We start from the raw sequence: 18,222 nt of genomic DNA, 5'->3' as shown, positions 1-18,222 counted from the left end.
GGCTCCTAACTGCTCACCTGACTGCCTGCCTGATTGCCCCTAACTGCCCCCACTGCTGGTCTGGTCACCCCCAACTGCCCCCACCTGCCAGCCTGGTCGCCCACACTCCCCCCCCCCCCCACCGGCCTGGTCACCCCCAACTGCCCCCCCTGTGTCCTGGTCCCCCACGCAGCCTGCTGCTCGGTCGTTTGGTCACCCCTCACTAACCCCCACTGCGGCTTGGTCACCCCACACAGCCTGCTGCTGGGCCGCCCCTCACTGAACCCCCTGCCGGGCCTGGTCGCCCCACGCAGCCTGTTCAGTCATCCGTTCAGTTGCGATGGTCTCTTAGGCTTTTATATATATAGATTAGATTATTATTTTCCATATGAACAACTGTAAACCTACTTTTGCCCCACCCTGCATTTTTAACGTTTACTTTTGACTCAATTTAAAGACTATTTTGAACACTTTAAGGAAGTTTCATATATGATGCCCTTTTATCCATTTGTGCTTCATTGTGTATTTCCTTAGAAAATCACAGCATAATTATCAAAATCAGGAAATTAACACTGCTACAGTTGTTGTTTAATTTACAAATCTTATTCAGACTTTCCAAATTTTCCCAATAATATCCTTCAAAGTGAAAGAAAATTTTTAACAATTATTCATGCGGTTGTCATGTTTCATTAGCCCTCTTTAATGTAGAGTATGTATACAGACAAGTCCTCGGGTTACGTCCGACTCGACATACCTTGTTTTGTGATTACATTGCCATCTCCCATTTATTTATAAAAAAAAAAGTTCCATCATTTTGACGTATGTACATATGCGCTTTGTGTTTTTTATTATTTATTTACAAGTAAAGGTCAGGAATTGTTATCTTTCTTTTAAATTTTTTTTTTACTGTTTAACTTCATTACCGCTGTGTATGTGCTCCACGTGAGTGACGTAGGTGCTTATATAGGTGGGTTCCAACTTATGGCGAAAATCACGTTACGTTGCGCCATAGGAACGGATCTCTGACGTAACTCGAGGACATACTGTATATCAGTCTTTTGTGGACTTTCATAATTGATCATTTTGAAGTGTGTAAGCATGCTATTTAGCATCCCTTTATTTTGGTTTGTGTTATGTTTCCCTGTGACCTATAATATATATAAACTATAGGCCTGGTGCATGAAATTCATGCACTGGGTGTGGTGGGGGGGGGCGGTGTCCCTCAGCCCAGCCTGCACTCTCTCCAATCTGGGACTCCTTGAGGGATGTCTGACTCCCTAAACCGGCAGTCAGAATCTCTCTTATAATCCGGGACTGCTGGCTCCCAACCGCTCGCCTGCCTGCCTGATTGCCCCTAACCACTTCTGCCTGCCAGCCTGATCACCCCTTAACCACTCCCCTGCCAGCCTGATTGACGCCTAAATGCTCCCTTGCCACCCGATTGCTCCCAACTGCCCTCCCCTGCCTTACTGATCACCCCCAACTGCCCTCCCCTGCCAGCCCTTTTGCACCCAACTACCCTCCCCTGCCTGCCCGGTCACCCCCAATAGCCCTCCCCTGCTGGCCTGATAGCCCCCAATTGCCCTCTCCTGCCGGCCTGGTCGCCCTCAACTGCCCTCACCTTCTGGCCCGGTCGCCCCCAATTGCTCTCCCCTGCCGGCCTGGTTGCCCCCAACTGCCCTCCCCTGCTGGCCTGATCACCCACAACTGCCCTTCCTTGCCGGCCATCTTGTGACAGCTGTCTTGTGACCACATGAAGGTGGCCATCTTGTGCGAGGGCATGACAGTCAATTTGCATATTACCTCTTTATTATATAGGATATATTTTAACCCTCACCTGAGAAACTGATTGGTTGATTCCCATATGCACCCCGACTAGAGATGGAACCTATGGCCTAATTATGTGCTCTGACTAGGAATCGAATGCACAACCTTTTTGGTTTATGGAATGACGCTCCAACCAACTGAGCCACCCAGCCAGGGGATGACCAATCATATCTTTTAATTTATCCTATATAATAAAAGGCTAATATGCAAATTGTCCGAACGGTGGAACGACTGGTTGCTATGACACGCATTGACCACCAGGGAGCAGATGCTCAACGCAGGAGCTGCCCCCTGGTGGTCTGTGCGCTCCCATAAGGCGAGCGCCTCTCAGCCAGAAGCCCTGAGCTGGGCTCATGGCTGGCTAGCATAGCGGCATTGGTGGGAGCCTCTCCCACCTCCATAGAAGCGCTAAGGATGTCTGACTGCCAGCTTAGGCCGATATCCACTGAGGGTTCCCGGACATGAGAGGGTGCAGGCCGGCAACCCCTGCCCCCCCACCCCCGGAGTGCATGAATTTCATGCACTGGGCCTCTAGTTAAAATATTTTTAATGATTTTTAGAGATAGAGAAGGGAGAGGGATAGAGATAGAAACATCGATGAGAGAGAAACATCACTGATTGGCTACCTTCTGCATGCCCCACACTGGGCATTGAGCCCACAAGGGGCATGTGCCCTGACTGGGAATTGAACCAGTGACCTCTTGGTTCATGGTTCCACGCTCAGTCACTGAGCCACACTGGCCAGGCACAATCTTATTTTTAAACTAGAGGCCCGGTGCACGAATTTGTGCATGGGTGGGGTCCCTCTGGGTGGCTTGCAGTGATTGGGCCGAAACCTGCAGTCCAACTCCGCCTGCAGCTCCTGCCTGCCGCTCCTGCTCATCCTGGCCCCACTGTGCCTGCCACGGGCTTGTGCCCAATCAGTCCTGATCTATTGGGAGAGGCTTGTGCTACCACAGCAGTGCTCACCAGCCCTGATCCCTGCGTCTGGCACCCTCCCAAGGGGAGTGGCCTGCGAAATCAGGCTGAAATTGGCTCTCCGGCATCCCCCGAGGGGTCTTGGTTTGCAAGAGGGCACAGGCCAGGCTGAGGGACCACACTGGTGCATGATCGGGCTGGGGAGGGACCGCAGGAGGGCTCCAAGGCGTGTCTGGCCCATCTTGGTCAATCCTGATCGGCTGGACCCCAGCAGCAAGCTAACCTACTGGTCAGAGAATCTGCCCCCTGGTGGTCAGTGCATGTCATAGCGAGTGGTTGAGCATCCTTAGCATATCATTAGCATATTACGCTTTGATTGGTTGTTTGGTTCTGCTGTTCGGACTATGTGCATATTATCCTTTTATTATATAGGATATATAGGATGAGTGGTATGTAAAATGATGACATTGAACCCAGTAGTACCAGTGTTTGGCTTGTGTTTTGCCAGTCTAGATTATTTAGCAAGAGTAACACAGTATATGGAATTTTGTATTATTTTAGTTTTGTATTTGTTCAATGCTGCAAAAGTGCTTTAATTCATAACAAGGAGCCTAATTGAACAGAGATTGCAGTTGTTTTTCAGGATAAATGTAGACCTGGAGTAGTAATGAAGTAATTCCTATAGAAAATATTTTAAAAATATATTGTAAGCATTTTAAACAAACATGATTAATATATTATTTGTGTCCAGCATATCTATACTAATAAAAGCCTAGGTGGCCCTCATGCTTTCGCACGACACCCTCACGTCATCACAAGATGGCTGCCCCCATGTCGTCACAATATGGCCGCCTCCATGTTATCACAAGATGGCCACCACAAGATGGCCAGCAGGGGAGGGCAGTTGTGGGCGATCAGGCTGGCAGGGGAGGGCATTTGGGGGCAATCGGGCCGGCAGGAGAGGGCAGTTGGTGATGACCAGGCTGGTAGGGGAGGGCAGTTGGGGGTGAGCAATTGGGCAGGACTGCAGGGGAGAGCAATTGGGCAGGACCTGTCCTTTAGGGGAGGGCATTTAGGGGCAACCAGGCCAGTAGGGGAGGGCAGTTGGGGGCTATCAGGCCGGCAGGGGAGGGCAGTTGGGGCAATTGGGCCGGCAGGGAAGGGCAGTTGGGGTGATCTGGATGGCAGGGGAGCGGTTAGGGGGTGATCAGGCTGGCAAGCACAAGTGATTAGGAGCAATCAGGCAGGCAGGCAAGTGGTTAGGAGCCAGCACTCCCGGATTGTGAGAGGGATGTCCGACTGACGGTTTAGTCGGGCCTAAACCGTCAGTTGGACATCCCCTGAGGGGTTCCAGATTGGAGAGGGTGCAGGTTAGGCTGAGGGACATTCCCCCAGTGCATGAATTTCATGCATCGGGCATCTAGTATTTGTATAAAGAAATGATGTAACAAAATCTGAGGATCTTCAGTGTGAATTTTAGCTCCATTACCATCTTAGGCATTCATTTGTTTCATTTTAGTAAAGTGTTGGAGGCCTAAAGGACTATACTGAAAATTAGTTCTTGTTCCATAGAAGCTTTGAAGTTTATTTTCATTCATGATATGTTGAAGACTTCTGAAAAGTACTGTAGGTGTATTAAGTAGTAGTTCATAAATCCTTCTTTTTAGCCTTGTCTTGGCAATTTATGTTGCCATTTGTTAAACTCATATTGCCTTGTTCCTATCCCTTTTTAATAGATGGGATTGTTTATTTATTAGGTGTCCCATTCCCGAAGAACTTCATGTCTGTGGCAAAAACTATACTCAAACGCCTCTTCAGGGTTTATGCTCACATTTATCATCAGCATTTTGACCCTGTGATCCAGCTTCAGGAGGAAGCACATCTGAATACATCTTTCAAGCACTTTATCTTTTTTGTCCAGGTAAGTTGGATTAGGAGGACTTTTTTGTTCAGTAAATTAGTTATCTACAGAGTTCTGAGGTGAATACTGCATTCATAGGATAAAAATTTGCCCTATTTCTCTAGTCTTCCTCTTCTATACTTGCCATGATGATAAGGACTGGCCTTTTGTTTCTGAATTCCATTTATCTCTAAGCAGCCACATGCAAGTCTAAATAAAATGGCTCTGAGAATTCTTCCTTGGATTTGCTTCAGTTAATGGGCTAATATGGAGGGGCCGAATAAGGAACCTGGCTAGTTTGGCAGATCTATTGATGAACTTGATCTTTTGAACTTTTTAGCATTCCTCCTACTCCTCTTAACCCTCAAATCCAGGCTACTTTTGAACTTTTTTAGCATCCTCTGTCCTAGAAATGAGCTTTGAATATCACACCTTTTTTTCCCTTTTTTATTTTTAAATATTCTCAATAATTTTTAAGTTAGGTACTGTCCATCATGTCCAAAGGGAGAAATCTGTGTTACTATTCCAAGAGGTCCATTAGTCTTTGATCTGATTCCTTAGTTGACCTTCTTTTCCTTCTCTTTTTAGTTCTCAGAGAACTAGACTTAAGATGAGATTAAGAGGAGTGAAGATATGTGCTCGCTTCGGCAGCACATATACTAAAATTGGAACGATACAGAGAAGAGGAGTGAAGATAGTCTCACCCTGCTATAACAATTGGAGAACTAACAGCCAGGAGTGAAAAATAGATGGAAAAGATAAGCTGACCAGCTTTTCTTTGGTGGAGATTGAGAGGGGTTTATGGTAAGCAGGAGAAGTCTAAGGCTTGGATCGGTGTTCTTTTTGTATATCTTTGGGTATACATACTTATAAATGCCTTCCCTATGATCCATCTCCACTAAAGAAAAATGTGTCTGTTTTCTCTCTATACACACTCTTCACACTGAAGGCACACATTTTGTGTCTCAGTTTTACCTAAACACTTCTTAAGAGATAGTAACATGCCAAAACGGTTGCTCTGAGCAGTTACCTCACTATGTATGGTATTCCATCTACAGATTCCCAGAGAAACAAAGAACATGTTATCCTAAAGTTTGCATCTGTGCTTTGGTTTAGAAAGACATGATTGCCAAAGTTCAGGTTTTAGTGGTTTAAGCGAGGATATTCCTCCAACCAGAAGAGTTAGTTTTTACCTTATTGTATGATCTTAAAGTATACTGTATCTCCCAAGTCTTAGCAAATAATAGGGGATAGATTAATGATGTTTACTACATCTGAATCTGTTTACATCTTAGGACCTGCTTAAAGGTGGGTCCATTATACAGTATCAGCCCTTGAAGGAGAGTAAGCCCTTGGCCTCACAATTTAGAAAATCCTGCTCTGCCCCTTCTCCAGTTTTACTCCTCCCCATAGAGTGAGGAATCCAGAGGGCAAACAACATATCTACCCAGATTCCTTCTGGTGTGTGCTTCTACCTCAGAATTTCCTGGCCAGATAGTCCCAAGTGTATTTCCAAGGTTTGCATAGATCTTTTCCTTGGGTCTGTTCTTTTGAGGGAAGGTTTTATCTCTGATCCGTATACCTCTAGACCTAAGGGGTAGCCAGTTGATAGCTGTTGATGAGGGTGTGTGGCATCCTATCTAATAAAAGAGAAATATGCAAATTGACTGTCACTCCAGCATAGAAGATGGCTGCCACAAGATGGCCAGCAGGGGAGGGCAGTTGTGGGTGATCAAGCCTGCAAAGGAGGGCAGTTGGGGGTGACCAGGCCAGCAGAGGAGGGCATTTGGGGGTGACCAGGCCGTCAGAGGAGGGCAGTTGGGAGAGACCAGGCCTGTAGGGGAGGGCAGTTGGGAGGGACCAGGCCTGCAGGGGAGGGCAGTTGTGGGCAATCAGGCCAGCAGGGGAGGGCAGTTAGGGGTGATCAGGCCGGCAGAGGAGGGCAGTTGGGGGAGACCAGGCCAGCAGGGGAATGCAGTTGGGGAGGACCAGGCCTGCAGGAGAGGACAGTTGTGGGGGACCAGGCCTGCAGGGGAGGGCAGTTGGGGGGACCAGGCCTGCAGGGGAGGGCAATTGGGGGCAACCAGGCTGGCAAGGGAGGGCAGTTAGGGGTGAATGGGCCAGTAGGGGTGGGCAGATGAGGTCGACCAGGCCTGCAGGGGAGGACAGTTTAGGGCAACCAGGCTGGCAGGGGAGGACAGTTAGGGGAAATTGGACTAGCAGGGGAGCAGTTAGGCGTCAATCAGGCTGGCAGGGGATTGGTTAGGGGGTGATCAGGCTGGCAGGGAGAAACAGTCAGGGGCAATCAGGCAGGCAGGCGAATGGTTGGGAGCCAGCAGTCCTGGATTGTGAAAGGGATGCAAGGAATCCCAGATTGGAGAGGGTGCAGGCTGGGCTGAGGGACACCCCACCCCTTCCCGTGCACAAATTTCATGCACCAGGCCTCTGGTTGCTTGTATAAGCAGACAGGGTGTCCACACTTATGCATGTGAAGCCCTTTGAAGAGCAGGATGGAGCTGGTGGTGGGGAGATCAGCAAGGTTTGCTGAGGGTCAGGGGCTGGCTCTACTTTCCAGTGCAGAATTCTGAGGAGTCTTGAGAATTCTAAATTTGAATCTGCTCTCCTGGTCAATATGAAGGAATATTTTGTCAAGGTAGAAAAACAGAACATGTTTTATTTATCAATATATTAGCTTAATGTAAAATTTACTTAGTCATGCAATGTGTGTGTGTGTGTGTGTGTGTGTGTGTGTATTTGTGTTCTTGGTTCAGACCCCACAGATCTTACTAGTAGTGATAGGCTTGCAGTTAAATGCCCCCTAATGTCTCTCCCCAGTACATACTGCAGTGCTTGGCACGTGATGGATGTTAATAAATGAATGAAAAAAAAATATATAAATGAATGAAATTAGGAGTGCAGAATGCCCCAAGGCAGAATATTGGAAGTATAGACAGCTTCTATTTATTATAGTTCAGGGGAAATCTATTCATAGTTTTACTTCAGAATGACACATCTCATGATAGCTAATAGATATGTTAGTTTATAACATAAACTAATTATTTTGGTCCGAAATTTGCCTGAGATGGTAGATATTTTGGTCTCAACTTGGTTGACTATATCTAAATGGTGCTCAGGTTATTCCTTTTAACAAGGAGCAGCAATTCCCAGTTATTGAGTGTTTACTTAGTGCCAAGGATTACTTGATGTGGTTAACTTACAGTATCACATTTAGTCTCCACAATAATTTTATGAGGTAGGAGGATTTATCTTATATCATTATTATATTATGTAAAGCAATATCAAGTGGTTAAGTGATTTGTCTAAGACAGTGAGGGAATAGAAACTTAAAAAAAGAGATTTGACTTTTATTTACTTTAAAAGCTAATTTCCAATAAGTGTTAATGGAAATCTGTTTTGGAGTGAAATGTAAATAATAAGTCTTTGTTATTTCTTCTGCCTTTCTTTATCATGCATAGGAATTCAACCTGGTTGATAGAAGAGAACTTGCACCACTCCAAGAACTGATTGAAAAACTCACCTCAAAGGACAGATAAGGGATGCAGAACTGTGCAAATTGTTCCTCATGAAGTTGTGTGGAGTGTATTTGGATTTCATTGTATTTTGTTTTTGTCTCGGTTGTGTCTTAGGTTTGGGGGGCTTATTTGGGTTCTTTTTTCTTCTGAATAAATGAAACCATATTCTATTGCTATAGGAAGCCAACAACCATACTCTACATTTGATAGGCATGAATTTTGTCTTAATGGCATTTTTTTTAAACTTGGTTTTGGTTACTTGTGGAATTTTTTTATAATGTTGTAGGTTGAAAGAGAATGCTTATTGATTGGGCTGCTCATGGATGGGATTCTACGTTGTGTAAATTGTGGCTGATTTTTTAAGTCCCCAAAAGACTTAGATTTTAAGTGCCTTGGCAGGCTCACTTCTGAGGTGCAAAGCACATAGAACCAAACAGGGCTTGAAACAATATTAGGATTATTACCCAGAGCACTTACTGATGCATGTTTTAAAATATCTATGATAAAAGCCATAGTTTACCTGAATTGATGATCTCTAGCTTTTACTACATCAAAGAAACACAATTTGTAAAGGTGTGCATGTAGAGCATAAAAATTAGTATTTCTTAATTATTTTTCATATTGATGGTAATTCTGTTCAACAGATGCTTAAAGGTCCACAAGCAGGTCTTTTTCCATCTCTTTTTATCTGTGATATTGAAACTTGAGGATGTTGAAATGCAATATCTATTGCATTTTGGCTTCTTTCTACATGTTAACTGCACTGTAGGTGTGACTATTCAGGTTTATGTACAGGTTTGCCATCTTCAGAGGTGATGCTGAACTGTGAGGTTTCTTAGCAATTGCCAAATGAGCCATAAGTCTGCTGAATCTCCTACTTTGAAGAAGGGTGATAGGAGTGTGTGTCCTGTTGTGGGGGATTAGCTTCTATAAGGAGTTAAAGATGGAATTAACTATGAAGAGTCAAGTTCAAGAAGGTCCTGTCTTAAAATCCTTGAATAGAATGGCATGAAGATTTTAATCAATTTCTTATAAGCAGAGTCTTAGAGACTTCTTTTTAGGAATCAACTTCCATAGAGAAGTTAAAAGTAAATTATTAATTTTAGGTATAGATATTAAGTAAGGAATAAAGAACTATTTGGGGACATTGACCACTTTCCAGCACTTCCATTCAGTGAATGGAGCTGGTGTTTGCCTGTCATTTTAAATGATACAGTACATTCTTTGCTTATTATAGGCTCAATTTGAAGCATTCTGACATCTGATTTTCCACTGTGAAAGGAAATATTTTACTTTGCAGTGATATTAAACAATGAAAGTGCTAAGTCAGAGATTAACTTTTACATTTTAGTTTCTTTGACTTTTTAATGGATTATTCCCATAAGTTCTGAAAATTGATTTTTAAAAGAAATATTAACATTTTCAATTTTCACTTCATATCTTGAGATATATTCTTTTTAGACTTCGTTTTAATTTTCTTATTTCCAGTAAATCTGTTCCTTCAGTTTGAAATATATACTCTTTTTTTTTTTTTTAGTTAGCAATATATACCCTTTTCCTTGTAGAATAGAAATCTTGCTCTGAAATTGTATAGACTAAAAATACTTAGAATCTAAAATGAAATCAGTTAGGTTTTGCTCTTAACAAGTAGAGCAGTGATACAGTTTAATTACATTATAATTATGATCACTAGGAACTGCCTTTTTCTCCATTTCATTTATAGCCATCATTTTCAAGTACCAACCATAGACAGATCAGGAGAGCCTGGCAGAGATATATTGGACATTCATTGGTAATGCTTAGTTATAAATTACAGTGAGTACTAGCTGATGTCCTTAAAACAAATCTTTTAATATCCAGATCTTTTAGCAGCCATTATGGGTAGATTCAGAAGTAAAATTCGACATCAACTGATTTTGGGTTCTATCTATTTGGGAAAATGAAGCACATAAATTACTCAAGTAGTCTTCCATACTGCATTTGTCTTCATATCAACCTAGTTACAAAGGAGTTGCAATAGCCAAATGTAGAGAGTAGAGTGAAAAATTGTTCTTGCTCTTTTAAGCCTTATACAGTACTATACTGTAAAAATGGAAAAATGTTTCCATCAATGAATGTTTAGTAGTAGACCTACTTTCCCACTGTATGTATATAAGAGTTTGTCGTCACTGTGCCAGAATCTCAGGTGCCTGCCTCTGAGTATTCCTGTAAACAGAGTTTTGGAAAGTAAGGAGTTATGTATGTGTATATATGGTAACAAAGTAGAGAGGTTCTCCCAGAGGCCTGGCATTGTACGTGGTGTCACATGGCTATGAGTAGGGAAACATTCACCAGAGCATGTGAGAAATAACTAATTCAATAAAAAATTGCTTTGATTCGGTTAGTTCCCATGAACCCTTTATAAAATAAGGATCACATCTTGGCTTTGCAGCAGAACTTGTTTTAAATGTCTATTGAATTCTTTCCAGATCTCTTTGTTAAATTTATAAATAACCAAGATAAAGATTTCCCCCCTGTTCTTTATATGGAAATGTAGAACAGAAGTTGGTTTTCCCATCTGCTGATAAAAGTGTAAAATATAAAATAGTAAGTTAACATAGTATTATTTTCACAATGCTTTGGTTAAATATTGATATGAAGCAAGTTTTAGGAATTATTTTAAATGATGGAATGCTGGCGTTGGAGAGAACTTAATAACAAAGTGTGAAAAACTTGTAGTTAGCAGTAGATGGTGCTACTGGCTTTCATTTGCTGACTTGATTATTCTGTTTCCCATAAAAACCCATTGTATTAAACTGCACTGAGACAGTAAACATTTTGTTAGTTAGCTGGTAGAAGCTTTGGAAGTCAGTTTACCTTAACTTGAAAGATTTTAGATTGCTATTGCTTTTTACCTTTATCATCTGTAAATTCTAAATGATCAGCATAAAATGTATTTGGTAGGAGATGACATGTTTAGTGTATAACATATCACAGACTGAGTTACTGCCTGTTTTATCAGCAGAGATAAAGCACTACAATCGCTTTTATTCAGGAAGTACAGATGATGTGGATATTTATATTTTACATGTAATCATCAGACTCCATTTTATGTATTAGCATTTTCCTTACTTATGGGAAAATAGCAAAATGACAGATTTCTTTTATACCTTTGTCTACCCCTCTCTGAGAGAGGTTTTGATAACCACTGAAATGGTAAAATATGTGAGATGCAATTGCTAAGTTGTAGGACTTGCTTTTAAAAATATATATAGTATTCCTTAAACATCCAAATGAGAGTTGATCTTCAGGGTGGTTCCTTTGGGAGCACTACTTATTCCAGCTATGCTGCAAAGGTGTCAAGGTTTTGGAATGCCCTGAAAGAAGCCTTGAGAATCAGTGTATGACTTATGCAGGATAATCTGTTTCATCATTTTAGCTGCACCAAAACCTCTTTTTGGCAACTTAATATGACTATCTCATTCACCAAACCAACTCTGCTTTGCTGTTTTCTTAGAACTAAACCATGAAGGAAGTTCAAAAGAATGTACCACAGGTTCTGAAATTTGCAGAAGAGAGTGTTTTGAGCATAGGTAGGTAGCATCATATAATAAAGGAATCGTTTCCTGATGTCACTACTTTGAAGTATACAGTATCATTTGGATATATAGGATTTATTTTTTTAATTTAGTTTAATTGTCTTATAGTTAAGTATAATAATAAAAAAAATCAAAGTCTTTATCTTGTTTTCTATTTTTTTCCTTTCCCTGATAACTCTTGAATTCAATCTTGACTACTGTAAAATAGTTTTGATTTAAGGGATAGTGAGAAAAACATGGATCCAATATTTAAGATAGAAGTAGCCTAAGGAAACAATAGCCTTTACCTCCGTCCCTTTTTTTGAAAACCATTTTCACTCAGATGAACAATTTGAATTTAAAGACTAGAGATCATTTTACAAAGAAATTGGAATAAGTTTTATATATTAATTAGGCTGACTTTTAAGCTTACATATTACAGATAAAATACTTAAAATTGCATAACCATTTCATATAACATTTATAAATTTAAAATTATGAATGTCTTTTTAAAACATATGGGATGAGAAGTCTATTTCTAATTTGAAAATGAGTCTGCATACCAAGAGAAAACTTTACTTATTTAGAAACTTATCTGGGATGTTAAAGAGTATATCAATTCTTAGAAATGCTATTCTACATCTACATTTTAAGGATCATTTCTAAAATAATTTCAATATTAGAATTTTGTCATGATGTTAAGATTCATCATAGGAATTACTGTTGTTCAGCTGCCAGTTTAATGGTATATGAGATAAATGTTTAGAGGTAAAACTATCTCAAGATTGAATGAAAAATTTTAATTTTAAGATATAATAACAATTCTGACTGCAGACAGTTTGAATTTTTAGGGTTTTACTAATGAGCTAATCATATGGAAGAATTCATTTTGAAGGTATAAAACTGTGCTCCATGTCTGTTACTTGTAACTAAATTGATACAGAATTGTGACAAAAGATAGTACAGATTAAAAGATTGAGTACTCTCAATTTGCTAGTGCGAATTTCTTTTTCTACATGTAATACTACACATAGATAACTTTGATTGCAGTTCTCCAATACAGATAGTGAAATCACTGGCCTTTTCCAGTTGACATCCCCTTCTCCTTGGAGGTAAATTACTTCCTTTACTGCTATTGACTTTCCATATCTCCTATCCCCCCAAAACACACCACTTGGAAAACAAACAGGTCGATTGTGCAAGTCCTCATTAGTGCTTCTGAGGTACTTGCTGTCAACATGTAGGCTTCAGCTGAAGTGTTGAAAAATGCACTTACATAGGCATTCTTGTATTTTTGGCTGACAGCTTTCTTTAAATATGTCACTGAAGCTGAGATCATTAGTGATAAAATTAAACATTTTTGCTAATATTTAATTTCTCATATATTATTATTTTTATGTGTGGGTGTTTCTTACTCGTTTGCACATGTTTTCCTTTTTACTTTGTTTCTGAAATACTTAATATTGTATAGGTTGTAAAATAGATTACATTTTCATTTTAAGAATACTTTTCTCCTTAAATTGTTCTGCTGAGATAACTATTTTTAGGGGAAATAGTTTTTTAAAGCAACTAAATTGTATTTGTTATTTTTGTACATGCATAACTAGGGTGCTGGGGGCACTAATGTGGGAAGACACTTAACTTTTGTTCTAGTTGAACTTTTCTTATACATTATTACTTAAAATTATCTAGAAACAGTGTCATAAAATCTAGGTTGAGAGAGAATACAGTATACATGAGACAGTTAAAGTCTGAATAGAAATTATTTATGGGGACAAAAGCAGAATAATATGGTCAGTGCCATATAATGGAAGCAAAGGGGCAGCATTCACATTGTACAAGTATTTCAGAGAATGTGTAAAAATAAGGATTCGGCTCTATTGGAGATAGACAATTTCTCTATTAAAGTAGCTGGAAGAGGAAAAATGATCTAAAATATGAAATGTAACATCAACGCTATGTTGTAAACTGTGCCAAGATTACTCAAATAGTAGTTATTGTTGGTCAAAGTTTAACTGCTTTATCATTTTTATTTTAAAAGAGGATACTGAATGTCAGAAAATCCGTAATATGTTTTAGTTGAGAGATGTAAATACTGTATACACACTTGTATGTGATGGGATGGGAAGAAATATTTAAATTCTAGGTTTTTTTAAAGGAAGATACTGAATGTTTATTACAAAAATAAATAGTTATGTTTGGCCATGAATCCTGACTTTGTGTTAATGTTTATTTTTGCTATCTATATTCCCCTGCTGAACACATTCCTACAGAAATATTGAAGGTATTTGGAGTATGTTAACATTTAAAATTTGTTAGGCGTTATTTTTTATGTTTACAACCCTGGAAATTAGTATCTTAGTCTTACAAAGTAGGAAACTAAAGCTCAGAAATATAAGTCACTAACTAGGGTTTTAAAACCCAAATACTCATTGACCTTGAAGCCAACACTTTTGTTTGCTTTCTTTAAATACACAGTAGTCTCCTCTTATCTTGGGTTACCCATGGTTAACTACAGTCTGAAAATATTAAATGGAAAATTCCAGAAAGAATTAGTAAGTTATAAATTGCAACCATTTTGAGTAGAATGATGAAATCGTGTGCCATCCTGCTTCATCCTACCCCGTCCTGCCCAGGATGTGAATCATCCTTGTCCAGCGTATCCATTCTGTATATGCTTCCAGCCCATTAGCTGCTTATTAGCTTTGTCAGTTATCAAATCAACTGTGGAGGTATGGAGTGCTTGTGTTCAAGTAATCCTTACTTTGCTTAATAATGGCCACAAAGCACAAGAGTAGTGATGCTGGCAGTTCAGGAATGTCAAAGAGAAGCCGTAAAGTGTATGTATGAATAGGAAAAATCATAGTATATGTAAGGTTATATATAATTTGAGGTTTCAGGCATCAACAGAGGGTTTTGCAACATATCCCCTGTGGATAAGGTGGGACTACTGAACTATTACCATGAGAACAGTTAGCAAAATATTTTTTACCTTCCCGTCAAGCTAAGATTTCATCAAATTTTGTCTTCATTATAGACCATTAAAGAATGAACACTATGCCCTGGCTTGTGTGGCTCGGTTGGAGTGTCATCCAGTATACTGGAAGATTGCAGGTTCTATTCCTGGTTGGGTTCCTCTTTCTCTTTCTTCTCTAAAATCTATTAAAATAAAATAAAAAAGAATGAACAGTATTAGAGAATCTTCATTTTACCCTGATTTCTAAGTTCCAAAAGGAAATGTGTATTTTAGAGTATTTTCCGAGTATCATCATTTTAGAGGTATTTATTTTTAGAGGCATTGTGTTTGGACTGTCAGGTTGAAAATATTTTGATGGTAATAGCCACAGATGCCCAATGTCACTAATTGGTATTTGAACAAAAGCCTGGAAGTAGAAATGTTAGTCCACACTGATGTGGACTGTCTCCAGGTTTTTTTTGCTTTGTCTCCAGGTTTTAATAAAAACATCTTGTTATTCTGCACATACAGTATGTACAAAACTTTTTTGTACAAAGAAATACTTATCAAAATTAACTACATTTTGATAGGTTCATTTGTCTCTCTTGTAGTAAATTTAAATATTGTTAAATAATATTGTCTGGAATAATGCATTTTGATAACACAAACGTTCTAAATAATTATTCCTTTAAGGCTTAACCACGTTTAATGTTTTACACTCTCTTGTTTTAAACTGCATAATGAATATAGTGTCACATTTTTTTGATTACCTAGAGATTAACTTCACAAGCATGCTGCAAAATACACCTTTCTTTCCTGAGGAGCTGTATAGGGCCGATGGCTGGCTCCTGCGCCCTGCTGGTGTGTTATTTTGACATCGCACTTCAGATGTGCTGGAAGCACCCTGACTCTCCACCCTTACTTTTATGATGGCTTCTACATCCTTCTGTTTTCTAGTCAGTAATGAGGGAAGGTTGCAGGAGAAATTTATAACCAAGCTCATTAAGTTGATAGACATTATTTTACAAAAGTTGGGTTGGTATACACAAATGTGTAACCACTACTTACTAATGGTAAGGGCCCATTATTTTTTCTGCTTTTGTTCTCATTTTTTGAGTTGGTTTAGAGTTTTCTTGATAAACTTGTATGTCATCAGTCAGGACCCTATCTCATTCACCAGCATTTCCACAGGAGAAAAGGAATTCCCAAATTGAAGGACTAGTAAAATTTCTGGCAAGAAAGTGTTAAGGTAGCATGCTCACGACTAGCTGGATGCTCCAATCCCTTGTCTTTTTTTTTTTTTTTTTAATATATATATATTTATTGATTGATTTCAGAGAGGAAGGGTAAAGGAGAGAGAGAAACATCAATGATGAGAGAGAATCATTGATTGGCTGCCTCCTGCACGACCCTGTTGTGGATCGAGCCCAGAACCTGGTCATGTGCCCTTGACCGGAATCGAACCCAGGACTCTTCAGTCTGCAGGCCGACGCTCTATTCACCCAGCCAAACTGGCTGGGGCCAATCCCGTGTCTTTTTTTTTTTTTTTTTAAATATATTTTATTGATTTTTTACAGAGAGGAAGAGAGAGAGATAGTTAGAAACATCGATGAGAGAGAAACACCGATCAGCTGCCTCCTGCACACCCCCCATACTGGGGATGTGCCCGCAACCAAGGTACATGCCCCCGACCAGAATCGAACCCGGGACCCTTCAGTCTGCAGGCCGATGCTCCATCCACTGAGCCAAACCGGTTTCGGCCAGTCCCGTGTCTTTTATCTGCAATTCCAAAATCTCAAAAGCTCAGAAAACAAAGTATTTTATTGGTTCGGTGCAAACTTAACCTGATCTTAAGTGTCACTGCCAAATATTAGTGTATTTAATACTTATGCCGGAGGGTTAGGGAGAGTGATGTGTATAGTATATGACTATTTCTTTTCTAAAGTCCAAAAATTTTTGAATTCTGAAACAGATCTGGCTACATTGCTTTCAGATAAGGGGTTGTGGACAAAAATCAGGAAGGCACTTTTAAAAGTGCGCTCTGGTCTCTTCCTTGTGTTATCCACAAATTATGTAGGAAAATGGAAAATTATGCTGAACTTGGTGCCAAGAGAGCTAGGTTCTCTGTTTCCCCCATTTACTTTGTATTTTTGAGGTACACTCTTAAGCTTGGAGGAGCTCAAGTTCTCACAGCCAGAAGCTGGCAGAGTGGGATTTGAAAGTAGTCTTTAATTTTTCCGTGCTTAAACTTACACTTCTTTTGTGTGTGTTTGTGTGTTTTGTGTGTAGAAACCACATTGGGGATTCCTACTCCTCAACCCCAAACATCTTTAACGGATCTATATGGACTTCAGGTCCACTTTCCTCCTGTTTGAAGGTCTCAGCGATTCCCTACCCTGCCTTACTCCTTTCTCAGTAGCTGCCAGTACCCTTATCATTTCATGGGTTTTCCCCCAAGCGTAGGTGTGGAATAAAACACCTAGTAGCTTTCCTAGCTTCTTTGCCATCCTTGATGACAAGCATTCAGGCCTACTTCATTTCAAGGATCCTGCTGCTAATCACTATGGGATAAACAAAGTAATACACATAAAATAATACTATAGCATGACAAAATAATATAGGGAAATTACAAAGAATAATTTTTTCTGTTTTTATTCTAGAGTTCCCCATGAGATCACATTTTGATTTCTGCCCTTTATTTCTGAGAATGATTCACTGTTTTACCCATCTTCTTCTGAACTCCACCTTTAGATGCGTTTTTAAATGTGATGATAGTTGCAAAGTAAAAAAGAATAACAGGGCCATTCGTTTCTGTAGATAATTTGAACTCAGTAACTTCTAGACTGAGTAGTGTCTAGTTTACTAGGTTTTTTTTTTTTTTTTTACCATAATTAAAAATTGAGTTCCTCTGGGCATTTTTTACTCTGTATTTGCCTCCAGCTAGCTGAGTGTTCTAGCAGAGTACATGGCACATAAGTACTCTGTGTTGAATTAAAAAATTCAACACGTTTATTTGCTAACTATGTGCCAGGTGTAAGGGCATGCAAAGTTATGTAAGTTCTAGTCATGCTGAAATATACCCAATGTGTTAACTTCTACATAGCATTGTAGAGGTGAAAAATGTTTTCCTTACTCCCTTCTAGGTTCTTTAGATGGTCTAATAAGTAAATTGACATAAGACAGATTAATAGGAGAAAACCAAATTTTATTTCACAAATTTTGTTTGTACAGCAGTCCCTTAAAAATATGAAACTCAAGGTGAGCAAAGTAACAAGCTTTTATATCTTTTAGACGAATAAACGATAAATTTGTGAAGACTTGACCTGGCAAATGATTTGGGCTTGTATTAGTACATTGGTGAAGTAGTAACAAGGTTTGTTAATACAGCCTGCTCTGCTCTAAATTCCCACCCCAGTTCCACTTGCTGACTTTGAACAACAGCCTCTCAGTGCCTGTTTCCTATTGACAAATGGGGTTAATTGTGGGATCTTCAGCATTGGATTGCTAGTTAATTCATGAAAAGAGCTGGAAACTGCCTGGCTGGGTTGCCCA

At 39.8% G+C, this 18,222-nt stretch overlaps 1 protein-coding gene across 1 annotated transcript in view; it reads left to right on the top strand.

The window, feature by feature from the left end:
- MOB1B (MOB kinase activator 1B) overlaps nt 1-14,032 on the top strand; it is a 50,146-nt gene extending 36,114 nt beyond the window's left edge. Inside the window, exons 5-6 of the mRNA XM_079778713.1 lie at nt 4,482-4,645; nt 8,101-14,032. Of these exons, the coding sequence (XP_079634839.1) occupies nt 4,482-4,645; nt 8,101-8,178 (242 nt within the window). The 3' untranslated portion in view covers nt 8,179-14,032. The remainder of the gene's footprint in view (nt 1-4,481; nt 4,646-8,100) is intronic.
- The last annotated feature ends 4,190 nt before the right edge of the window (nt 14,033-18,222 follow it).

The sequence above is a fragment of the Cnephaeus nilssonii genome (genome assembly GCF_951640355.1).
Source record: "Cnephaeus nilssonii genome assembly, chromosome: 1".
In the NCBI taxonomy this organism is placed as follows: Eukaryota; Metazoa; Chordata; class Mammalia; order Chiroptera; family Vespertilionidae; genus Cnephaeus; species Cnephaeus nilssonii.
The sequence above is the reverse complement of the archived record's forward strand: the minus strand, read 5'-3'. Positions and strand labels throughout refer to the sequence as shown.